The sequence below is a fragment of the Protopterus annectens genome, chromosome 1.part0 (assembly GCF_019279795.1).
Source record: "Protopterus annectens isolate FY-2018-M chromosome 1.part0, PAN1.0, whole genome shotgun sequence".
NCBI lineage: Eukaryota > Metazoa > Chordata > Ceratodontiformes > Protopteridae > Protopterus > Protopterus annectens.
The window spans coordinates 1,761,620,992-1,761,648,335 of record NC_056725.1 but is presented as its reverse complement, the minus strand read 5'-3'; the positions used below and the strand labels follow the sequence as shown (position 1 = coordinate 1,761,648,335).

The window sequence follows — 27,344 nt, the reverse complement described above, 5'->3', positions numbered from 1 at the left end:
GTGGACTAGGTTCTTATACTGACGTGTGGAAAATGTGATGTTTGTTACGTCTCTTGAATGAGCCACATATGGAGGGAATTAGTGTGGAGTCTAGTGAACATTGAGTAGACTGGTATGCATATTTCATTGAATATATTTGCTAATATGCTTCAGTTGATACGAGTTGGTCAGGGGTTTTAAATTACGCATACATGAACTTTCAAATGTTCGATGATTGTACATGTCAGATTAACTAATTTGGTCCATAAAGTTATTGGTCCATAGGTTTCTGAATCTTACAATCAATTAGACTATGTGGGAGTTGATTCTGTTTAATGTTAGTAGAAGAACCCACCAGCATATGTCCTAGGGCCATGTCTTGTGCTTTAGTATAATTGTCGGCAATATTTTCTAGTATGTAGGACTGCGAAGTCAGGTTTCTGAGAGTTTATCCAAATTTCTACTGCTTTAAATTTATTTTTGATACTGCCAATGTTGAATGTGATTATTTTATCCATTAATACCTGCTTCACCCCATGTATGGTTGTGAGGACAGCTAGAGTGTATCCTGGCAACCAGTAGACATAAGTCAGAGAACCATTTTTGAACAAGAGGCTGCTTCTCAAGATGCTCCACATGGAAATTTCCAGGCAGTGTAGAAGATCAGTTTCACCTATCAGGCAAGCCCTTGGGAATGGGAGTAAATTGGAACATCTGGTAAAAAAAAAAAAACACTCACAGAAAAACTGGGATTCTGCACAGAAGGTATTTTATAGTAGTTATAATAGGGAGGAATATTAGTCATGGGCCAGGTTTTACACAGATGTCTCTTGCCAAAGACATGGTGTACAGTTATTTTGGTGCTGGACATTTTATGAGGGGTTATATATTACAAATCTTAAATGGCTAGTGTGCATTGAAAGCTATATGTAAGTAATTTGACAGTTTCATTGCAGTTTCTCTTCTATGTGTGTATGGCTTTTATAGTAGTTTTCAGTAATCAGCAGAATGTTATACAGTAGTGTGTAATTTTAAGTGATTTTTTACATGGTTTTAGCTAGTTTTAAGGAAAACTGATGTAGAGAGTTGGTGGGCTTAAACCATGGAAGGTGCATTTTTTCATAAAATAAATAGAGGAAAATGGTTGGATTACATTTTTATGGTGCAACTAATTATTCTAAAATATATTTAAGATTTTGGAATAGTCTTAACAGAAGTGAGTGAAAAGATTGATTTTTCAAGATTATTGTGCTTCTGTCAAAATGCAGATATGTTTTTCCTGCAGATAACGTAACACTTTTAATACCAGATGGTGGTATTGTTTAACAAAAGCCATAGCTTTACAAGATGCCACAGATTTTTGTTTTATTAAAGTAACAGAGCAGTCCAGTTCAGCTTTTGGAGTTTTACTTGCCTTTTCACCTTTTGTACACAGAGTATGCTACATCATTCATGTGTATGTCATATTGACTTTTACTACTACGTCACATGGGCTTAGATTACTTTACGGAGATGCATTGCAACATTTTTTTTTCCTATGTGCATTTTCCTGTCTTGCTTGATGATCATCTAGCCTATCCCCTATCAGGTAACCCATTAATTCTTTAATCCTGGATATTTCACAATGAGGGGGAGAGCTGGCTGGGGGAAAGTTTCATGCAGACAAACACGGCTGTGTTTGTGCCCTTGCAGTAAACTGTTTGATTCCTAAAATCCCAGCTGACTCTATCAAATGCTTTCTCTGCATCAATTCCCACCAACAACTTCAGTGTTTTCTTACATTCTGCTTCCCTCTGGATCATCACTGAAGGCCTGACTGAAGTCACTGTTGCAATATCTGTAACATATGGGTTGTCACCGTTTATGTCCGGCCTGTGTACCAAAGCTTTACCTTCCGGAGGTAGTACATCCAATGCATGACCTCAACTCATAAGCTTAGGGTTATGTAGATGGACTTATGATTATGTACCCCAGACTGTCATGCCGCCAGCCTGACTGCAGGTCATGCATCCATCGGCCCAATCACAGTTTTGTCATTTGTAATGTTGCTTCACTTGATCGTTTTCTCAGATAAGTATCCCTTTGGGGAATCTTTTTTTTGCTTATGCTATTTTTGTTTAAATATATTAGATGTCAGCTAGGGGTTCTATTTCTAAGTTTTGAACTTTCACAACTTTGAATTTCTTATGGTCAAGATCATAAGATCAAACTTTTGAAAGTTTAAAATTTAAATAAAAAAAACGAAAAAAAGTTTAATTTAGCATTTTTGCAGGGGGGCATGCCCCCTGCACCCCCCACCCCTGCTAATTAAATATACCAACTCAAAGATCGCACTACAGGAAAATTGTTTAAATGGTTCAAACTTTCACAGGTTTGATCTTATGGTCTGAACCACAAGAAATTTGAACTTGTGAAAGTTCGAAATTTTGAAGTGGACCCCAGCTAGGAGGGTAAGTGTGAGTGCTATAGGCAGAGTTCCGTACAATAACTTGTACATTGTGTATTTTCTGTCTAGACCTGGAACATGATCACAAGTCCTGTTCCATTTGTCAGTCATTCATTCACTAAACCCTTAGGTTGAGGCTTTCTGGTCTCAGCACTTTTATGAAAACTCAGCATTTTAAATGCTTGGCCCAGTCCAAGATGGACAAAATCCACATCCCCAGATGTCCTTCTGCTGCCAAAGAAGAAGCTTAAGAGGCCCGGAACAGATGCAGTCTAATCTTTTGGACTCTGTATCCACTGAGGTGTCAGTGCTGTACATCTGGTTACCTCTCAGTTACCCACTGCTCTCACTCTGTTGAAAGCCAGTATGGTCTTGAGGCTTTGTAGACTGCATATACTTCTTATGAACTGTGACTTCATTTCTAAGGGCCCTAATAGTATAGCTCAAATATTAGGGAAGAGATCCCATGTACGTAATAGAGGTAAGGCAGGGTTCCAAACCTCTGCGTCTCATCCAGGTAGACATCATGCCAAAAAAGATGAGACATATAGTCTCTCCTCAGCAGCTAGGGAAAAGGAGAAGATGGATTTCTCCCATGGCTTGTTTATAGCTATCATAGTTCTGAAACCTCCTTCCTTTGGGTCTCCACAACCACAGGCTACACTTCAAAAACCCACTGTGGCATCTTCTTCGGAAGATGAACAGGATTAAGATTCAGATCACTCTTTTTAGACTACTACTCTGAATTACTGTGTTGTGGATACATTTCTCTGAATGAAGAGGATTCCCTTCCTCCAGATTACCCTATTGAGGAAGCTTCCTTTCAAGAAACTATCCAAAACATGATGAAACATTTTGAAAGGCAATGCACTCAGATATCTGATGTACAGAAAAGATACTACATCCTCTTGGAAACAGACGCTTCAGTCACTCCTGTACTTGAGGCTTTCCATGACACCTTCCAGTTCACCTCTTCCATAACTGGCCTCAACCACCAGCTCCTAAAAAAACTAGGCAGGTTTGATAAGGTACCTGATGAGCAAAAGTACTTGTACAAGGGTCCTGTGGCTGACCCTGCTGCAGTGTCTGTTGCTTCACACAAGCCCTCTAAGCTCCTTCCCAATGCTAGTGCTCTACATACAGACAGGGACAGTAGGGCTATATAGGTAGGTGGGGAAAGAAGGTATCCACCTCCTCTTCTCTTGCTTATAGGGCAATTAACTGTCAGACTCAAATGAGTAAATATTTGATGTCTGTACTTCAGTCCTTGAACAAGGTTTGAAGGACCCTCATGTTGCAGAATCAAAGCAACAAATACAGAATCCACTTTCTCAGGCCACTCAAATAGCCAGACACAGCATAAAGTGGAGTTGTGTTGCTGCGGATGCATCTTCTAAATCAACAACCACTGGGTCAGTTATTCACAAACGTGTTGCTACGGATGCGTCTTCTAGATCAACAGCTACTGGGTCAGTTATTCACAGATGCTGTGCTGCTGTGGATGTGTCTTCTGGATCAACAGCTACTGGGTCTGTTATTTACAGATGTGATGCTGCAGATGCATCTTCTAGATCAACAGCTACTGAGTCTGTTATTTACAGATATACATGGTTATGTAGCCAGCCTATTTCTGAGGACTTCAATTCAAAACTCTTGGGCTCCTCCTTGGACAGATTTGTTGTTTGGTCTTCAGGCTGCCAGTCTGTTCAAAACTCTCCAAGGCCAATCTAAAACCATGAAAGACTGCAAGCAGATTCTATTCTCCTCTGTTCCTAGATACCATAGGAACTACCCATCTAAATCTACATGCTTTCTCAGAAGGGACACTAGAAAATAAAAATCTGTGACTACCTTCTCAACATTACCTCCCTTGCCCTCATCCCCCTTATACCCCTTTCCAATAGACTGACACTCTATCTGGCCCAGTGGGGAAAAAATTACCACCGACAAATGGGTTCTGTCCATCATCAAGGACGGTTGTGCCATATCCTGAGAAAATACGCCTCCCCTGAAAGGCATGCCTCATCCTCCTCACAACCAGCTTTCTCTAGTCACTTCCATTATTCTGGACCTCTTGAATCAGGGCACCATTGAATAAATCCCCAAAGACTTTATTGGGAAAGGATACTATTCCAGAATCTTTCTGGTGCCAAGAAAAGGAGAGTGGATACCCATCCTAGACCTTTTTTCTTCTAAACAAATTCTTAAAAGTACCAACTTTAAAATTGTCCTCTCTTCCCACTTTCTTGCCTTTCATTCTCCCTCTGGCATTTCTCATGTTGCTAGAGCTGCAGGGTGCCTACTTGCACATATCTAGTCATCCTTCTTTCAGGAAATTCCTCAGGCTTTTGTCTGGCTCATCACATTTTCAGTTTAATGCTTTGCCTTTTAATCATTCCACAATACCAAGGGTGTTCACAAAGTGCCAAACATTAGTGGTGGCATTCTGCTGCACATAGAAAATTCAAATTTTTCCCTAACTGGTCTTCACTTTCCAGCTACTGACAAACCTGGGATTCACAATCAAATATACAAAATTCCACATAGTTCCTACACAGAACCTGGTTTTCCTGGGTTTCAGACTGGACACAGAGAAAATGCATGACTTCCTCCCGCAGGAGAAAGCTGAGTCTGTCCAAATTCTTCCTGTATATCTCCTCTCTGCAACATGCTTCACAACAAGGGAGATTTAAGAACTTTGAGTTCAATGGCAGACATCATTCCTATGCTGCTTCTAGCCAAAACTTCATATGAAGAAAATCAGATGGTATCCTAAATGTGTTGTCTCAACTTTCCCACTCCTTGGACACCCTGATTCCTCTCCTCCCTCATCTCAAAAAGAAACTACTTTGGTGGATGGAACAAATCAATCTCAACCCAGGACTTCTCTTTACAACCCCTCCATCTCTTTAAGAAATTCACACAGATGTCTTGGACAAGGCATGGGCAGGATCACACCAGGTACAGGGTAGATAGCAACCATAGTTCCTGAAGGAACATATCAATTTGAAGGAACAGCACTGCAGACCTTCTCCATTGTATGGAAACCCGGACCACTCCTAGTGTACAATGACAGCACTACAGTCTTATCGTACATAAACAGGGAGGCACCAGATCTTACCAGTTGTGCAGGTTAGCACTAGAGGTATGGAACTTAGCCACCTAGATGTATGTCACCCTCACAGCCACATACATTTCCTTAGAGGAAAATATACTGGCAGATTCCATAAGCCACTTCTTGGAGGACCCCACAAATGTGCCCTGAACAGACAGGTCATCCAGGCAGTAACTCTTCAGTAGGGCACACCACAGACAGACCTCTTTACATCACCAATCCACCATCAGCCCCCCCCCCCCCCCCCATTTCTGCACCAGAGAACCTTGTCCCTCAGCCTTGAGTAGAAATACCTTCTCCTTCCAGTGGACAGGGAAATTCATCTGTGGCTTCCTCTCACTACTTCTCTTTCCATAAACTCTTCTAAAAGCACAAAAGGAAACACCAGATCTCCTTTTACTGGCTCCTTTCTGGCCGAGACAGCATTTGTTTCCCCAGCTGCTTCAGCCAACAAAGGGAAAATATAGGAAAATACCTTTACAACCAGACCTTATCACTCAACAAAAAGGATTGCTTATCCATCCTAACCTTGTCTCACTGAGCCTGACTCTGTGGATGATAGGATTCTAATCCCACAAAGGCACCTCCTCATTGAAGAGGTTCAAGTCCTACAGGAAGTCAAGAAAATCTTACACAGCTAAATGGAAAATATTTCCTTATTAGTGCTACAAACACAGTCAAAAGCCACTTTTAGCACAGGTTCCTGCTCTCCTACAATAATTTTGTGAGCTACTTCATTCAGGTTTGTCTTACTCTTCTGTCAAAGCTCACCTATTTGCCATCAGTGCTTGCCTGCCTCTCACCCCCCCTCCACTTATGACCAGAGTGGTGGTCAAACTTTTCCTGAGGGAGTCCTGTATCTTAACTCACCAAGCAAACCCAGTCCACCCTGTTAGAATCTCGAGTTTGTGGTGGAAAAGCTTACATTTCATCCCTTTGAACCGAAATTTCCTGCCACTTTAAAATTCTGCACTTGGAAAGCTATTCTACTCTTGGCTCTACCTCTGCTTGGAAAGTTTCTGAGTTGCAAGCTGTCATTGCCATTCCACCTTTTCTTATTTTCCACAAGGACAGGTTGACTGTTGGGACTAATCCATCCTTCATGTCCAAGATGGTGAATGAGCTGTCCCTCAATCAGGCTATTCACCTACTCACTTGCTTTCCCAACCCCCAGAATGTAAGGGGGGGAAGAATCCTACATTTTCTGGACATTCATAGACAACTGAGATTTTATCTGGACAGAACTAAATCCTTCAGAAAGACTGACCAGCTGTTTGTATCATTTTTGAGCACTAAGCTGTGCCATCTGGTTTCCAAACAAGCTGTTACAACTTGGATCTCAAAGCCATCTCCTTCTGCTATTCGCACTATGGTAAGTCCTTGCTTTCCTTCCCAAAAGCTCATTCCACTAGGGCAGTGGCTTCCTTAGGGGCCTTTCACAAGGGAGTCGACTCCAGGTCTGTCTTAGAATCTGATCCCTGGCCCTCTGTACACACCTTTACCAAACACTACAAAAGTGATGCTTTCTCCAGGTCCAGGGCTGCTTTTGGAAGGTCTGTCCTGTCTGGACTGCTAGACAGCTCATCTACTTTTTAGTCAACCACACTTCTCACCACCTCCTTCAGCTCTGGGAATCACTTGTATGTTAGGAATACTGCAACAGTCATTTTGGTCAGGACGTGAATTTACCATAACAGAAGATGTCCTACTGATCATTGTTGCAGTATTCCTTCCCATCCTCCTTCCCATCTTCTCCTACTTCAGCTTTCTTCTTCTTACCCTCTGCTTGAAGATCTACTCTGTTTCATGGAAATAGGAGTTTACTTACCCATTCAAGCCACACCATTCCTAGCTGACCATTCTCTCTCTCTCATTAGTCTTCAGGCCACTGACTTTGAGATAGTCTGAAGTATATGCTTGTACATCCATCTATGTACCCATACACGTGTGAGCTAAGGTTATGCCTTGGACATGCAACCCGGGGAAGGTAAAGCTTTGGTGTCCCAGCCAGATGTTTGTAGTGACAACCCATATGTTAGGAATACTGCAACAGTGATCAGTAGGACATCTACTGTTGTGGTAAGGTCTTACACAAATATACTTTCTGTTAATGTTTTTAAATGTTTACATCCCCTCCAAAAACACATTGATCCATATTTATCAATTTTGACAGCACCTTTGCCATTCTGTTAGTTAGTATAGACATAGACACTTTATAATCATGATTTAGTATTAAAATGGGTCTATACAAAGCTGGGTCTAAAGGGCCTGTTCCCACTTTAACAATCTTGTAATGTTGCAGTGAGTTTGAATACTTTTTTTGAAAAAAAGTTAAAATAGGAGAGTGCAGGTTCTGTTCACCAGCTTCAAACTGTTGTAACAAACTTGAATACTTAATGTTCTATAAGGTAAAGGGGGTGATGATCTGTGGATCAAAGCCACAACTTACTACATCTGACTTGGTCAAGACTGCTGCTTTCTGTGTCATTTGTCAACAGTCGTAGTTTTACCATGTGGGTTTTTTGGCAGAAACTGACATTTGAGAATTTAAGAGAAAAGTAGTATATTATGTTAAAATGCAACCTGTTAATATTTTTGTTTGTTTTTAGGTTACCTATCAGTTAAAGATACCTTGCACTGCCTTGTGTACCGTACTAATGCTACACCGAACGCTGAGTAAGCTACAGTGGCTCAGTGTCTTCATGCTGTGCGGAGGAGTTACACTAGTTCAGTGGAAGCCAGCAGAGGCTACAAAAGTCCAGGTGAGAAGAGGACAATTGTAGATAATGGCTGAACTGTAATAGTCTTCCCAGCCCCAATGTTTTTTATGCATATAAGTTGTATAGTTATAGGTGGTTTACCTTTCCTGTTTGCTGACAAGGTGCACATTTCTTCACTGTCTACTTTGGCTTTGCTAGTTGTTTTTAATTTACAGTAGCTTGCTTAAAGAGAGATTCCATACCAGCAGTTTTTGGAGTAAAAGTGAAAACGAAAATAAGGTTGTGCTGTTCACTGTTTGTTCTCTGACAGCCCTAAATGTCTAACATGACTAAATAAGCAATATTTTACAAAATATGCTAGGAAAAAGTTTACTTGAGTTTTTATTAGTTTATTCCAGATGCATCCATAAACAGTGGAAATAAGGAAATAAACACAAAATGTAAAAATAAGTGAAGTTGAAAAGATCATGTGAAATTAAGAAAATTGTTTGCTTACGCATATTGTTTATTTTACCGTGACAGGTGTTGTATGACCTAATTTAGCCATTTAGTGTCTCAGAAAATGCAACTAAGCTGGGGGGTTAATAATGTTTTAACTCCAGGATCTGTCTGATTGGAGTTCCCCACTTATCTCCTTTGGAAAGGTAAACTTTTGATTTGAGTGTCAGGCTGGATTAATTTTAACAATATGCTTGCATTATTTGTACATTTGATGTTTCATCATGAAAGACATGTCATGTAATTAAAAAAAATGTCATCAGATATTCACCGGCTTTAGACTTCAAACCTTTGCTTAAAATTTCCTTCAGCTTTGCAGTAATATTTCAGCTATGTGGATGAGTGCTGACTCTGAGGTTTCATAGTCATTCAGCCACATTGATTGCTAGGGTGTTGGTGGCACTGCTGAAAGTAACATAACTAACCAGTAAGTTTTATATTTAATTTCATCTACATAATGTCAGTATGTTGAATTGTTGCACTTTCTCCTGAGAGGAAGCTTCTAGATTTTGCCTTAAAACCCAGCCTTATGAGAGGGCATTTTGACTTTACCATTGTAGTAAACACTTTTTTTCGCTGCCTGTCTACTTACTCCTAACACCCATCCACCCAAGCAACTCACAGGCTGTTCTTCAGCCTGATTCATGTCTGAGTACAAAAAAAAATTGCAGAACTTAAAAATGAAATAGGTTGTGTGGTCTGATGGCATTTATATCGGTCACAGATTGGAATTATGTAATGATTTAACTCATCCTGGCCTGTGCATTTGATCCTTTGGAACTCCCTTTCATGGTCAAACCTGTCCAGCTGCAAAGAAGTCACTGTATGACTCCCACCTCTGGCAGGTAATATAATAAACTGTAGAGATATACTTGGTAAAAAATTACCAGCCTAACAAAATTGAGCTTTCTTTTTGGCTCCCTGCAGCTGGCCATCAGCTCACCACTGGCCCTGTCCTCATTCAGCAGGTCTGTTGGACCTGCTATAGCCTCCCCTGGACAGTCAATAGGTAGATCAAGGATCCTGGGGCAGCATCACACTGACGGAGAGTGCTTTAGGATGGAACATTAACAGAAAGTATATTTGTGTAAGAACTTACCACAACAGTAGATGTCCTACTTAAGGTCAATCAGCTTAGTTTCTGCTACTCCTTTCTCTCTTTCCACTTCTTTGCTGTGTCCAGGACTATTTGTAGGTTTCTAGGGCCCAAGCCTTTCTGTGTTGGAGGGAAGCCTTCTAGCTTTATTTTGTTTCTTAGAACTAGCCAGTTTTTTGTTTCAGCACTTGTTCAGAACTTATTGTAAGCACTAAATAAGCTACAAATTACTACAGCACTCAACTTTCCTCACTGTCTAGAGGAAAACAGTTTCTAGTACTTAACAAATAAGCACCTATCCAGGCATGTCTAAGGGTCAGCCCCCGGTGTTTCCTCCTGTCTACCTGATGAATCTGGGCATCTTGGGGCAATGCAGTAATTGCCTCATGTACACAGACAACCCGCTCCTTCTACCACCCAACACTACAACCTGTGAGAGATGCACTTATATAGCCAAACTGGAAGCAAAGCTCTCTTCACCCAACACTGGACTAGACAGTCAAGAGGAGAAGGTAAACACTTGCACCACACGACACTCAGCACATAGTCCCTCAAAACTTACACCACCAAAACACACACATAGAAACAAAAAACACACACCTACATTCGCGGAGGGTCTCAGTAAAAACCTGCCCAAGCAACAGGGACCTCCAAAGCAGAAACACAAGCAACCTCCACCCCCCCAACACAACCCAAATGACACATAGCCCACAAACTCAGTGTGCCACTCAACCACAGCCCGTAAGGCATAACAACGTACCCAACACTCTAGTCATAGGTAACTCTGTAGTCAGACACACTGATGTTCCACTCACCAGGCTAAACAAGGAGAAAGTTACTGTCAGCTGCCTGTCGGGTGCCAGGATCCGCCACATAACGCATGCACTCAGGTCACTCCACAACAAGTACAAATTAAGATGTACCTCCTTGGACTACATGAAAAGGGACATGGAGGAGCTGTCCGATCTTGTAGCCCAGGCAGGTATGACCCTAGCCCTGAGTAGCATCCTGCCATCACCCAGAATGATACCACAGTACAAGGACAAAATGATTGACTTCAACAATTGGCTAAGCTTCTGGTGTCATTCTAAGGGGATCCAGTATCTGTCTGCCTGGGATGACATGATCGACAGGCCACGATGCTTTGCCAGAGATGGCCTGCACCTGTCGCCCCTGGGATTCCGGATACTGGCTAAGGCTCAAGCCACCCCTGTAGTGCCTTTTTTAGGCAAGGTTCAAATGACAAATTCACCACCCTAACAGGTACAGGCAAGAAGAATCTGAGGGTATTGCTACTCAATGCTAGAAGTCTAAACCTCAAAATGCACTCTCTCGAGGCACTCCTTAAAATGGAGAACATCGACATCTGTGCAGTGACAGAGACCTGGTTCAAGGCTCCAGAGAGTACCCCTGCATTACCAGGCTATAATTCATACCACACCTTTCGGCCACCTAACCTGGACCGATATTCATTAAGGATATCCACACCTCCAGGCTAGTTGCTCAGCATAATGCATCCAAGATTATCCAAGTGCAACTAACTCTGGGCAAGACCGCAATCCAAATTGTAGCTTTCTACAGATCCCTCACCATGCCCCATGATTCCCACTCCTCCTTTCTTAATACACTGGAAAATATTAGGGTACAACCTAACACCCTAATAATGGGCGATTTCAACTACCCTACCATTAACTGGGAAAACTACTCATGCACCAACTCTTGTGCTCAACGTTTTCTGGAATTCATAAATTCCAATGCCATGGATCAACTTATCCACACCCCCACCAGGGGCAGCAATATCCTAGACCTGGTTATTACCAACATGGGCAACTGGTGCTCCACACCAGAGGTCAATTCCTCGTTGGTCAGATCCGACCATAAGCTAATCACCCTAGACATCCACATCCCTCCCCCACCCCCCATTAGGGAAACCACAGTAAAAAATTTCTCCAAAGCCAACTTCACGCTTCTTAAGACAGAAGTGGCAAACTTCACCTCACCCATGCTGATGGACAATAGAGGTATGACTGCTGAATCCTACACAAATGCACTTTATAAGCACTTACATGAGTGCATGGATCGTGCAATCCCTAACCGAACCAAGATGCTATCCTCCAAAAAAAGGAAGCCAATCTGGTGGTCCCCTGCCATAAACAAACTCTACAACAGAAGAAAGAAACTGTTGCAAAAAAAAGAGTAAAATCCCATGATTGGAGAAACTCCCTGGTCGGCTTCAGTAAGAAGCTGAGATCCCTCATAAAATCCTCCAAAGCTAGTTATGAAAACAAAATCGCCACTGACTCTAAAGACAACCACAAAGCATTCTATAGCTATGTCAAGAATCTCAGTGGCAACACTCAGATCTGCTCTGAGTTACAGCACAATGGCACTAAATATACAGAACCAACAGATATTGCCAACATCCTGGCAGATAGGTTCAGTGCTAACTTTAACCGTCTGTCATCCCTAAAGGGCACATCTCTATACCAGAAGAATGCAAAGTTCCTGTAATCACGGCTGCACAGGTAAAAAACACACTATCCAAAGCCAAGAACACAGCATCCATGGGACCTGACGACATCCCAGGCTGTGTTCTACATGAACTACAAAACGAACTGGCACCCCACCTAAGTACCATGTTCAATCATAGCCTCACCTCAGGCTATGTGCCCACTGAATGGCGCACAGCGACAGTTATCCCACTCCACAAAGGGGGAGCCACCACAGACCCCGGAAACTACTGCCCCATTAGCCTAACGAGCCTGGTCTGCAAAGCTATGGAGCGTATCATCATGGAACTTATAAACAATGACATTGGTAATCTCCAAACTCAGGACCCCACCCAGTTCGGGTTTGTAAAAGGCAGATCATGTCTCCTAAACCTGATAGACTTCTTTGAAGCAGTCACCAAAGCCATAGATGAGGGTAAGGTGGTTCACACGGCCTATCTAGATCTCGCCAAGGCTTTTGACACCATCCTCCACTCTGGAATTATAGATAAACTCACTAAACTAGGTATAAATACCTATGTCACAAGATGGGTTGCCAACTGGCTCACTGACAGAACCAACACTGTGAAAGTAGCAGACTCCAAATCCAGCTTCAGACCAGTGACAAGTGGAGTACCACAGGGTTCAGTCCTGGGTCCTCTCTTGTTTGGTATCTACTTCTCTGAAGTACAGGCCAACACAGAAGGTCTTTGGCTAACGAACTTTGCAGATGACTGCAAACTAGGAGCCATAATCAAAACTCCAAAAGATGTGGACATCCTACAAAAGGGCCTTGCTGAGACAGATGCCTGGTGTCAAAGTCATGGCCGCAAGCTCAATGCCAAAAAGTGCATTGTCATTCCTTTTGGTAAAAACTCCGTACCCATGAACTACCACATAGGTGGTAGTCTACTTAACACCGAAAGTGTGATAAGAGACCTTGGGACACAGGTGGACAGTAGTCTCTCCTTTGATAATCACATTGCCACAGTAGTCAGGAAATCCTTCTATGTGGCACACCTCATCACAAAAGGTTTCTCATCCAGGAAAAAAGAGGTCATTGTTCCCCTCTACTCGTCACTCATTAGACCCATTATAGAGTACAATGCCCCTTTTGGTATGTACCTCACAAGACCTCTACAACAACTGGAAAGGCCACAGAAATACCTCACAAAGAGGATTACCAGCCTCAAACAGATGCCCTATGCAGACCGTCTCAAAAAACTGCAGCTTTACTCCATTGCATATTGCAAACTCAGAGGCGATCTCTGCCTAACATGCAAAGCTATGTCAAACCCAGAGCTTTTAGACATGCTCCACTTAAAGAAATCCCAATCCCTACGAGCTACACGCTCTAGGGACCTAAACCTCGTCACCACAATAAATGGAACATGCTGGAGGGATAGATTCCTGTCCCAGAGACTTCCCATACTCTGGAACAAACTACCTATCTATATCAAACAAAGCTCCTCATTAGCACTGTTCAAGAAAAATCTTGATGATTGGATGGGAGATGGGAAATTCACCCCGGGGATCACTTCTGTGACTCTGCTCGACAGTGGCACAGGAAAATAATTTTTTTGGGTGGCGAAAGCCAGGGTACCTTTGGCTAGGCTTATATAGGCCCTAGGCCAATAGCCTAGTACCTGCCTATGAACGTAAGTGCAATGAGGCCTGCTGGTGAGTCATCCTGCCTGTAAAGCAACTCACCCAGTGCCCATGCCTCCCTTAGGTGTGTAGCCCTGCTGTGAGGTGCACCGAAGCACATGCTGCCCCATGCCTAGCATCTCAGATGCTTGAGCTGTTACTCGAACTTGGGTTGCCTGTTCCATAGTCAGGACTTTGTTCCTCTGCACCATAGCCCTGGTAACATAATTAAACTTTTGTCTGGGCTGCATGTTTTTGTATTGTAAGTGAACTGTAGTAGTGGCAACTGAAATGTTTTCACACCACAAGCAGAAAAGAATACCTCTAGTGATAAGCTGTGCAGTAAATCAAGTCAGTCTAAACAGAAAAAAAACAAGAACCCTACAGACACACAGCTCGAGTGAAACCAGGACAATTTCCAACAATAAAAAATAAACGGTCACTACCTGATGAAACTCAAAAATATTTAATAAATGTCAGTAAGCACTTTCACAATTAACAATTGCTTCTTCAGAACATAAAACCATAAAAGTAAATACTGCCTGCTATTTATTCAGTGAAGCTCTAAAAAAAAACAATAAAAACAATGAGCATTATATGTTGCTAAGATACTAATTATCACATGACAGCTCAAACCATTCCATTCATAAAAACCTCTTGAAAACCCTGATGCCTATAACACAATCTAAAATATGAATACGCTACAAACATACAATATTAAATACATATTTAACAATGTATAAATAGATCAATGAATATCATCTTTTCAGCTTCCTTGCTTTTAATATTGGCTTCAGAGACACAAAATCATTTAACATCAGCCCTCTCTATGAACTCATCTTCAACATCCACAGCAGTTCTATGCACTCAGTTTCATTTACCAAGTTCCCCCAACCTCAAACCTTCCCGTATTACTTCCAAAACCAAAAATGCAAAAGTATGTCCCTTACCTCTCGCATTCATGTGCTTAGCAAGTGCACTATAATTAAAGCCTCTATGCTCACAATAATAGTGATCGTGAATATGCTCACGTAGATGTCTATTGGTTTCACCCACATAGAATGATTTACATGATGTACAATGAGCTAAATAGACCAAGTTTTTAGTATTGCAGTTAGCCCCAGCTTTCAAATAATGTACTTTCCCATCATCCAGATGGATAAAAACTAACTATTCATCTATATAACCACAGAAGGAACATCCCTGGCATTGCTTTGTACCTAATGTACCAGCAACACACTTCATTTCTGTTCCTTTTGGATGACATAACCTTCATTTCAGGGATTTTTTGTTCCTATATCCAAATCTAGGTGTAAACCCTACTAGCCTAGTAATTACCTCATCTGTATTCAGGATCTGCCAGTTCTTGACAGAAATGTCCCTCAGTTCCTTATTGTCACCGCTATAAGTGAGACAAAATGTTAAATCATTATTGTGTGTGTGTTTTATCTCTCTAGCCACTGTGGGAAAAGAAAAATAAGGTCTCCCATAAGTGGCTGTAAATTGCCTTGCTGACTCACAGGCCCTATTTATTTCAAACACTTTATAACCTTCTCCATCAAAATCTATCTTAACCTGTCTAAGGTCTTGTTCAAAATCTCCTAATCTAGAGGAGAGTCTAGGTGTTCTTAAAGCTTGTCCTTTAGCCACATGGCAGAAAACATGTTTGGAGTGCATGCTAGTACAATGTACATACGATGGCCTGTAGCACTCTTTCTTATAAAGGCATCTATCAATTCCCTTGATTATCTGCACATCCAAAAACGCACTCTTTGTAGCCGAATGGTTTAAGGTGAACTTCAAAAACGTACTACTATTTTTTAACTGATGTAAAAAATCCAAAAGTTGTCGGGTATCACCTATCCACAATAGAAAAAGATGGCCTACAAACAGATGATAAAAATGCAAGCAATCCTTATGTTCTATAGACCCCAGAACATTTTCACTGTCCCATTCAGCCATGACCATATTGATGTAGCTATTGGCACATGAGGTGCCCATGTTACGCCAGAGACTTGTGAATAGTACTCTCCATCAAACACAAAAACATTGTATTCTAACACAATTTCTAAGAAAAAAACTAATTTTGCATGTTGTAGACTGTACCCACTATTTTAATAAGAAAAGCCTTCACCATTTCAATCCCGTCAGCATTGGGGATGACCGTAAAAAGGAAAGTAACATCAAGCATAACTAAACTGTTGATATTTAGTCCTTTCTCCTCCCCAAGAAACTTGTGTAGATCCTGCAAAAATTGCTTACTGTCCCGCAAAACTGGAGCATATTGGTGCAAAACTGGTCTCAACCACTTTTCTATATAAATAGAAATCAGCTTGGTAAGCCATCTGGTCCCTGCTACTGTTGTCTAAAAGGAGGTTTAGCAGGGTCCTTATGAATTTTGGGCATGCCATGAAGATTGGGTATAAGGGGATATTCTATCAAAAAATACTGAAACAAATCCTTCGACATAATGTCACTCTGTACACAGTCAGTCAATGACATCACAGCTTCATCTTTCATACGATTAATAATATCCTTATTAATCACTTTATATGTAGTTGAGTCTTTCAGCATTTGATTGAGCGTATCAAAATAGTATGCTCTATCCATTACCACTACAAAGCCACCTTTGTTGACTGGTCTAATTACTATGGTTTGGTCACATTGCAACTCCAAGTGCCTGCTTCTCATCTAACGTAAGATTCTCAAAAACATTCTTCCTTCTACCATTAGTCCATAATTTATAAATCTCATCCTCGCACATCTGTGTGAATACGTCCAGCACAGGGTGGTTCTGTGGTGTGTAAGCACTAGGTTTTCTAAACAGCTGAGTATCATTAACACAGTCTGTATTTTTAAATAAAAGCTTCAAAGATGAATTTCTAACAAACATTCTGAGATCAATTAGTGTCTGCTAAATCAGCCTACTGTGCAGTTATGAACGACAAACCTTCATTAAAAACATTAAACTCAAATTCAGTAAGATGCCTTCCAGAGATATTCCAAACTAAACATCGTCTGTTTGTGTCCACATTCTCTTTATAGTTCGAACATTCACCTCTTGGGACAACTGCTTCCTCTTCTGCTTGTCTGTATTCATGGTTCCTTCCATCGATTCTTTCCTGTTCCAAAATGGCAGTGACAGCATGGAAAAAACCTGATTGTTTGCCACAGCCATTGTTTTCCTACGCACTACTGGCTCCTCCTCCATGTCTTTACTCAATTCAAGTGCGTCTGTATTGGAAGGATCTTCCTCATGACAAGTTCTATAAATAGACTTATTACTGAAAGGGGGAGGTATCTCCTCTGTCATTGTAGTGAGTATTACTTTAGTCACATCAATATTCACTCTGGCTGAACCACTCTCTGAAGGTACAAATGTAGAACCTGGCTTCTTCACTCTGGGCCAAGTGAAGACATGGTCATTCTTAAAATCATTCAGGTCTCTTTGAAGCTTTTTCTTTTTCTGTTGCAACAATTTATGTTCATAATAAAACACAATAGGACCCACACGGAGTTAATGCCCTCGCTGTTGCAATCAAGTGGAATTTCCAAAAATAAAAGATAGCAACCAACAGCGTGAGCAATACAATGAAGGAGCACGCAAATACCATCAATAGCTATTCAGCTTAAATACGATATCCAAAACAGTTCAATATGTAGAAAATCCTTCAGTTAAAACAAAATGAATAGAGATAATCCACGTAGATAAAAATAAGTAGAAATTTATTGGTGCACCTCAGGTTAGCGCTTTCGGCATAAGCTTCATCAGACCTGAGTAATAGTCATTTAAACTGTTTAAATACCTTACAAAGCGGGAAAATGCACTTAATTACATTAATTTAAACTCAATTGGCTAATCAAACCATAGCCACTAATAAACCATAATATAACAATTTCTACATAACTAAAACTATTAATTTATGCACTTTTACTTTACTTTATACATAAAGAACAATTTCACTTTTCATAAAAGCAATTACATAAAAACAATTACATAATTTATGCACTTTTGCTTTACTTTATACATAAAAAACAAGTTCACTTTTCATAAAAGCAATTACATAAAAACCATTACATAAAAACATGCATACTTCTTGAATGCATAATAGTATGCTATGTATTTATGGTATAATAAAATTCTTTATATATTTATATGATATCAACACATTATGTACATGTACACAAATTAGCATATTCTCTATATGTTTATATATGAACATTTTATTAGCATTTAAATTTTAATTATTAATTTTTAATTTTTAATTTTCTAATTTTTAAAAAGGGTTTTATTGGTACTTTACCATTTAGACCAGGGGCTCTATCAGCTCTTAACCTTATGATCCACGTTGTTTCTCTTGATTCCGTAAATGTACCTACATCTCCCCCTCTAACATTCTTTCCAAAATCCTAAATCTAAAAGAATATTCAGGTCCACTATCTATAACATGCTTAGCCAAAGCATTAGAAACTGTGCCCTTTCTGATGTGGCACAGTTTCTAATGCTTTGGCTAAGCATGTTATAGATAGTGGACCTGAATATTCTTTTAGATTTAGGATTTTGGAAAAAATATATGCTAATGTTAGAGGGGGAGATGTAGGTACATTTACGGAATCAAGAGAAACAACGTGGATCATAAGGTTAAGAGCTGATAGAGCCCCTGGTCTAAATGGTAAAGTACCAATAAAGCCCTTTTTAAAAATGAGAAAATTAAAAATTAAAAATTAATAATTAAAATTTAAATGCTAATAAAATGTTCATATATGTGCATATAGAGAATATGCTCATTTGTGTACATGTACATAATGTGTTGATATCATATAAATATATAAAGAATTGTATTATACCATAAATACATAGCATACTATTATGCATTCAAGAAGTATGCATGTTTTTATGTAATGGTTTTTATGTAATTGCTTTTATGAAAAGTGAACTTGTTTTTTATGTATAAAGTAAAGCAAAAGTGCATAAATTATGTAATTGTTTTTATGTAATTGCTTTTATGAAAAGTGAAATTGTTCTTTATGTATAAAGTAAAGTAAAAGTGCATAAATTGTTTTAGTTATGTAGAAATTGTTATATTATGGTTTATTAGTGGCTATGGTTTGATTAGCCAATTGGGTTTAAATTAATGTAATTAAGTGCATTTTCCCGCTTTGTAAGGTATTTAAACAGTTTAAATGACTCTATTACTCAGGTCTGATGAAGCTTATGCCGAAAGCGCTAACCTGAGGTGCACCAATAAATTTCTACTTATTTTTATCTACGTGGATTATCTCTATTCATTTCGTTTTAACTGAAGGATTTTCTACATATTGAACTGTTTTGGATATCGTATTTAAGCTGAATAGCTATTGATGGTATTTGCGTGCTCTTTCATTGTATTGCTCACGCTGTTGGTTGCTATCTTTTAATTTATGTTCATAGACTAAACCTGGTGAATTATTTCACTAATCCTCAGATCAGCCAAATCACTATCACATTGTATAGCTCCTTTTGCTGTCGCTGTGTCTTTATACAGAAATTTTGTTCAACTTGCAGGAAAAAAATCAACAGGTAAGCTCATATAAGAGAAACTGGTGTTCAAATTAATCCTCTGCCACCTGGCCAGCAGCTTGTGATATGAATCTCCATGTCTGGGCATTGTAAACACTCGCAAACCTCTGGGTATAATCTTCAGTGCACAGCAGGCTTCCATATGAAGCCTTTGACACTGTAGTCTCTTCAAATGATACAGGTCATTTTCTAGCACCCTCAACATCTCACATAATTTCAACTACTTAACTATCATTTGTGGTTGTCTCTGTATCGTCAGACTGTATCTCCCCTGTTAAAAAGCGGATTACTGTCCATCCTCAGAAATAAAGCAAGTGTTCACTCGTTGAGCTTCTAATTACTCATTGCAAATTAATACCAAGTTCTAAATCAAGTGCATACCCCTCAGCCATGCTCACCAGGGGTAACAAAATGAATCAACACAAGCAGCACAGTCAACAGAAACACAATGATTTTGTCTCTCTGAAGCCGAAATTAAAAGCAAGGAAGCTGAAAAGATGATATTCATTGATGTGTTTATACATTATTAAATATGTATTTTCTTGTATTTTAAGACTTTCACCTAGATTATGAGGCAAAGCTAAGAACCATAATTGGGATGCAGTGTTACACTGAAAAATGCCTATACTGTCACACTAATAAAAAAAACTAACCAGCTTCAGCTGAACTATAAGCAATTAGCTTACCCCCCAGCAAACATTTACTAAGGATGAAGTTGATAGTTTACTTGTGGTAAGAGTCAAGGTTTGAAACTTTGTGGGTAGTGATTCATAATGAGGAGAATACATATTCTTTAATATAACAATAACCCACGTCTGGGTGTGGGTAATGCTGGATTTACCCACGGTTGGTGTGGTTTGTTCACGAGGGCGAAGCCTGAGTGGCCAAACAAAGACAACCGTGGGTAAATCCAGCATTACCCACACCCAAAAGTGGGTTATTGCTATTATACAATGACATTATTTAAGACAAAAATAATTAATTTTCTTAAATAATGGCATTGTATAATGCCTCCTTGCTGCCCTTCTGCAGCTTCTGGGATTCTGCGGCAGTTCTAATGTACTGAGCATGCATATACTTATGCAGTACGTCAGAGCTGTGGGCAAAAGTAACGGAGAAAGCAAGATCTCTGTTGATTTTTGCAACCTGTCTCGCTATGTTAAACAAGTTTAACATAGCGAGACAGCTTTTAAAAAAGCAATGGAGAAAGCAAGATCGCCATTGCTTTTAAAGTGTCTTGCTATGTTAAATGGGTTTAACATAGCGAGACAGCTTTAAAAAAAGTCTGGGCGACCGGACCTTTTTCCATTACTATAACTCTGATTTACAACATGCACACTGACCAATCAGCATGCACGTTTTGGAATATTAATGGGGGGGTCATTGTATAATTACCATTATTGAATAAGTGAAAGGAAAAAGGTTAGGAAAAAAATAAAAAGATGGTAATGATTATTTTATTACATTTTTCATTAAAGCAAATACTGCAGTGCTAAAGCTATTTTTTAAGCAACATATCTATCTTCAGTTTTCATTTATTTATTGATAAGAGAATTAAAGCAGCCTTCAATGGAGGCAGTTGCTTTACTCTCTCCCAAAATAACAGACCGAGTTTTCCCCACTGAGAAATAAAGGTGACTCTACAAGTATTTTTAAATAGTCTGTATAATTAGTGTATTTGTGGAGCGGGGATAATGCTACAGTGGTAACCCAATTTCCATTTATGTAATAAATACTCCCTTCCTATGGACATTCTAGTCACTTGCATAAGCCACTAGGTTTCATTTCACATTTATTTATATTCAGGAAATGCAGTTGTTCTGGAATTTGAAAATTCTGTGCCTCTAGAAAAACAATAAAATTAGTTTTTATTGAGTATTTTGGGAGAGAGGGATGTAGATTGTCACTAGAAAAGCCTGTTGCCTTATTTGCTGCATGGTTGATTTTTTTTGTTGTTGTTGTTAAATAGCATGTTGATTTTATCAGTTTTGCAGTATAAGCTAAGTTGGATATTGGTAGGTTGTAATGCTGACATGGTATTGACCAGATCACCACAAATAGTAGGATGGATACTCCTTTTGTCCATAGACTGAACAATTCATAATCAAGGGAAAAGCAAGAAGATGAAGACCAGATCATATGGTGCCACATACTTAAGGGTGCTGACTTTAAAAGATGTTATAGACCAAAGACTCAAGGTCCCAGGGAAATCTCTTAAACCAGATACAAATGCCTAGCTATTTTATGTGTTTAGGAAGGGAAAGTGTGGTCAACCAGATTAAAATATTTTTTTCCTCCTTTTCTAATTCCACGTAAAAGTCTCTTATAACCTAGTCTTTACCAATATCTGTCAAAATATAGTTAGCAACTGATATCTGGCAGGATATCATCACTATTTAGTGACTTGATGCTCCTCACTGCCAGAATGTCAGCCTGTGTTGTTTGGTCCAGAAGACACAATGCTTTGTAATTTAATCCACAAATTAAATGGCTACCAAGTTCTTCGGTATTTTGGAGTGTTTTGAAAGAAGTGTAATAGACAAGTAGTCTTCAGAACGACATTAAGTACGACCCTGTGTGACAGGCATTAGAGTGACAGAACAGTTGTGGCTATGAAAGAGAGCTTGAAGGTACATGCAATAGAAATGGCTGTGTAATTGCACATCTTTTCAGGCATCTGGGGTATTAAGGTGCAAAATATGTGGGTCATTTCTAATTAGTATGATGAGGGTGCCTCTAGGGGAAAAAACGTTGAAGAATCTTACTAATTGCTAAAGGGTCTTAAGTAATATCTGCCTTTTTAAATGAAATATGGCAAGAGCTTTATTGTTACATAAGAATAGGTCTGTTTCTTGCAAAAATCTTTTCTGACAGTTCATATAAAAATGGAACATTGTAAATTAAATGTGTCTAAGGTTTTAGAAAGCCACAAAGTACTCCACCGGATTTCCGCTTGCCCCAAAAATAAAAGTTTGCTTTCATCTTTTGCTTAAAATGCCCTTGTTTGGCATTATTTGCACATACCTTTCGCCCTGCCCATATCAGCAATAAAAGTACAATCCAAGCAGGTATCCTTGTGAGTATCAAGACAGAATGCATTGGAGTTGAGCCGCCTTTGTAAATGTAAGTGGTTTGCATTACCATGTAATACACCAGTAGAATGACTTAAATGCCAATTCAGAAAGGTTACAGTGATGTGTACATGGGGTGTATGCATCACATTAACCATTTCTGATTCAGAGATAGACGTGCCATGATGTGTGCAGTAGCACTGTGGCTGCCTCTGCAGCCATGGAAAATGCTTATGAGGCATTCCAGGAGAGAGGCAGATGCTGATATGTGCTCACTCAGGCATTTACACTCAGATCCATAAAGTAAAACAGCTGGTCGTGTTAATGAACATGGTCAGATTCATGTTCACACATCACAGTAGAGGGAAATATTGGAGAGTTTAGCAAATGGGTAATGTTAAAGGATTTTCATGAACGTCTGTGCGCGCATGCATGCCTGGGAGGTCATAGTTGGGGGAGGGCTTACTATGGGGATAAGGTGTGTGTGTGTGTGTGTGTGTGTGTGTGTGTGTGTGTGCCGCATCTGTAAGTGCATTCTGATGAGGGGGGCAGCTGTTACACTTCCGCAATCTCCTACACTACAGAGCAAATTCTGCAGTTTTTGGGGGACACTTCCATACACAGTCACAAAACAGTTACTTTCATTCTTTCTGAATATTATTCTGAATGTATTATCCCCACATATTCCATTCATTTATTTAAATGTACCGTAATTTGCTCCTTTCCTTTCTTAAATATCCCATTTCCAGTTTATTGATCTCATTTACAATGTTTGGTACTTCAATTGCAGTTGGTTTAGATTTTGATTTCCAGTTTCTAGGAATTTTTTTTGGCGGCCAATGACATTAAGCTTAGTAACAACCGTATGAAGTCTAGGCAATTCAGTTCCTATGTCCCAGCTCAAAAATAATCATTTCACTTAGTTACAATGATTTGCTCCCCCACTATTTCTGACAAAGTACTCTGTAGAGAATTTAAAAAATCTGCCAAATCCCAAAAGCATGTTCACATTTACCGTTGCCATTCCCATCACACTTTCAGCTTTTGCTGTCTGCCTGAGGAAGCGTTTTCAGTACCTGTTTTCTAATCTCCTCAGCTGAGTCTCATTTGTCATGAAATATTATATATGCTGTATTAATTCTCTTTTTTTAACAGCAGTTTCTGTTCTAGCCTCAACTAAAAACTCTGCCAGAGCTGCTGTTTCACTTGGCACTCTCTTGTCCCTTTCTGTTCACCTGTACTCTATTATCAGTCCCTGGCAGGAAAGGCAGTCTCTAACCTGCAGTCCCAACTTTTATGTGGTCTCATCCTACTCTGTTACTTTTATCTCTGCAATTACTTGTTTCCATCACCTTGGCTCCTTTGAGAAACTGGAGGGAGGCTCAAGAAATGAGGGAGTGATGGTAATCGGGAAAAGTTGGCTTTATTTGCAGATGATTTTATTTTGTATCTGATAAAAGCAGAAAAGGACATTTCAGTGTTGAGGAACATTCTTAGACAGTTTCGAGACTTTTTGGGATACAAAATTAATGAAGATGAAGCAAAGGCAATAGCTGTAAACTATGTACCCACACATGAATTGGTTCAGCAATACCCATATTTATGGGGACATGATAAAATTAAGTATGTAGGAGTACGGGTTAAAAAGGATTCTGTTATGGCAACGTAAGGATATATGAGAAGAGACTGAACAAAGAATAATACAAAACATGAGAAACTGACAGCTCTATTTTATGGACAGCAAGATGCAAGCAGTGAAAATATTTTTAGTCCCTTTAGTTTTACACACAGGTCAGGCACAGAGTAAAAGTCGTGGATAGCAATTAATAAAGATATGAAGGAGTTTGTGGGTGGAGAAGAGGGCAAGAGTCAAGTGAGATAAGCTGATCCTTCCAATAGAACAAGGTGGTTTGGGATTACCTGATTTGGAGGGATATTTAAGGTTCTTAAGCTATAATTCAGAGTAGAAAGGGATGATGATAAAACAGGGGGAAGCTCAAGAAATGGAGAGAATGGGATTCTGGATGCAGATCCTTAAGGAGAATAGCAATAGTAATATAGAATATTGTATTCATGAAGTAGCAGAAAGTCTTCTAGGAATTAAGCCAACATGGGAATGGAGAAAGGAGATTCTGCTGATAGCAATTGATACAATAAAGAGTACAGAGAATAGGCAAGAGTAGGCTGGAATTTACTGGATAAAACTGGCAAAGGAACTCAAAGTACTGGGAATGAATAATTAGAAAAGGGGAAAGGGAATAGAATAGGAAGAGGCCAATAATCCATTTGGACTGAAGACTAGAGACTGCCTTCTCTATCAAGGATTGATATCACACTATAGACAAAGAGAAAAGAATATGTGATCCTAAGTGAAAGACCAGCACTGGTAGAGTTTTTAGTTGAATCTAGAACAGAAGCTGCTGTTAAAAAAGGGATAGTTAGTAGGGCATTATAAAATATTGCATGATAACTATAGGAATCAGTTGAAGGATATTAAAGGATTGGGAAGAGAGATTGGACTTTAAAATTTCCATGCAGACTAGTCTGTCAAAAATACTCTGAGCAAATTGGTGTAACTAAGGAAACAATTTTCTTAAGCTGTGATACATGATCGGAATTACCTAGACATAATAAGGCCATGCTGAGCTTAATTCTGGTGGCTACCAAAAAACAATCACTAGGAAATGGAAATCAAAGTCTAAATCAGGCATATCAGAAGCAGTGAATATAATAACAAGGATAAAACAATTGAAGTGAGATCTTTGGAAAAGGGTAGGAGCAAATTACATAAAAAATGGCAATTGTGAGAACAGTACAATACATGCAGAATATTGTTTTGGAAGTGGAATGAGATTTAAGGGAAGGCATGAATTAATCCAACACATGAACAGAGAAAGGTGATTTTGCCAGTATGGATGACTGCAAGTAAGTGTACAGAAAATAGGCAAGAATGGGCTGGACTTTACTGGAGAAAACTGGTAAAGGAACCAAGGTATTGGGAGCAAGTAACTAGAGAGGGAAAGGTAATGGAGCTGGATGGAGCCATGAAGAAGCCTGGACTGCAGGTTAGAGACTGCCTTCCCTGTCCGGTATTGATATCGAAGTATATATATGTCAAGAGAAAGGGATAGGGATGTCCTAAGTTAAAGGCCCGCTGTTGTAGAATTTGTAGTCAAATCTATAACAGAAGCTGCTGTTAAATTGGGGATAATTAGTAGAGCCTATAAAATATTGCACGATAACTACAAAAATTAATCAGCGGCGGTTAGAAAGATTGGGAAGAGACATTGGAAAAGCAATTTACAAGGGAACAATGAGAAGACATATGTATGGTTCCCAAGTATGCAATAATGTCCAGAAGGATTTTGCTTGGAAGAGTTTGCATAAGTATTTTTATACCCCAAGCAGACTTCAAAGAATTTTTCGTTAGGTATATAGCAGTTGTTGGAGGTGTGATGGGGAAGAATGAGGTAAATGGAACATGTTTTTTGAGAGTGGAATGAGTTGCAGACTTAAAAAAAAATCTCTACAGAGCTCTACAGAGTATTCTGTCAGAAATATTGGGGTAGCAAATGGCTGGACACAGGATCTGAACTGCCTAGACAAAGTAAGGCTTTATTAAGTTTAATTCTGGTGGCTGGCAAAAAAGTACTTGCTAGAAAATGGAAATTATAATCTAAACCAATTGCATTTGAAGTACTGAATATTGTAAAAGAGAGAAAAGAACTGCAAGACAGATCTTTAGAAAAGGGAAAGAATAAATTATGTGGAAATAAATAGAATTTGTGGGGACAATACATGCCGAATATTGCTCAGGAGGAGGAGTTATATTTAAGGGAGGGCAGGAGCTGAGTGATTTATGTAGTGCTGGTGTAAATGGAAAAGTGTTAATAAGACTTGTTTTCTTTTCTATTAATGTATGTATGCTTATGTCTTAAGTGATATTTTAATAAAGGTGTTTGCTAGACAGCAGCCTATCTAAACTCATCCATATTATCCAAATACTCCCTTATTTTCCCTTTAGCATTCTGCAGTTGTTCCTTTTTGTTCTGTGAGATTCTCCTTATTATGCAAATAGTTGGGTTAGATTTTGATTTCCATTTTTTAGTAGCTGCTTTTTTGGCAGCCAATAGTGTTGAACTTGGGCCTTACTGTGAATAGTCAATTCAGATTTGTGTCACATCTCAAAAGAATAATTTTTCTTAGTTACAACCATAGTTTCCTCCAGTGATGTCATTAATAAATATTGAGAATAAAATTAGTTCAAGAACAGAACCCTGCGGTAACCCAGAAGTAAATTCTTTCTCTAATTACGTTAGTACCTGACTGAATGTTGAAAATTCTGTTTGCTTGCTCTCTTTTGAATTGAGAATGTTTGGACTAAATCCATGATCTTCAAATTTCTTTAGCAATATTTAATAATGTATATGTACTACTTGGTGTTTATGGCCCAGATTTCACTGAAAAACGCACTTTGGGCAGTCTACCTCATCTGTTTACGAATAACAAAATAAGTTCAATATTTCTCTCTCTTTCTGTCTCTTCCACACATTCACACTCAAACTAACTCTCTCTCTCTCAGGGAAGCTGTAAACACTAGGGCAGTATTCCCAGCAGGTCATAACACTTACAGCCTTGTACATTACTTTTACTGGAAAAAATCTGCAACAGAGACATGGAACTATATTAATAGACAAATTAACTATATAAAAATAAGTACAAC

The 27,344-nt window shown here is 39.3% G+C and overlaps 1 protein-coding gene across 2 annotated transcripts in view; it reads left to right on the top strand.

Moving 5' to 3' along the window:
* SLC35A1 (solute carrier family 35 member A1) overlaps nucleotides 1–27,344 on the top strand; it is a 532,373-nt gene that overhangs the window by 377,533 nt on the left and 127,496 nt on the right. For both annotated transcript variants that reach the window (XM_044069159.1, XM_044069151.1), the window contains exon 4: nucleotides 8,150–8,302. In XM_044069159.1, coding sequence (XP_043925094.1) covers nucleotides 8,150–8,302 — 153 coding nt within the window. The remainder of the gene's footprint in view (nucleotides 1–8,149; nucleotides 8,303–27,344) is intronic.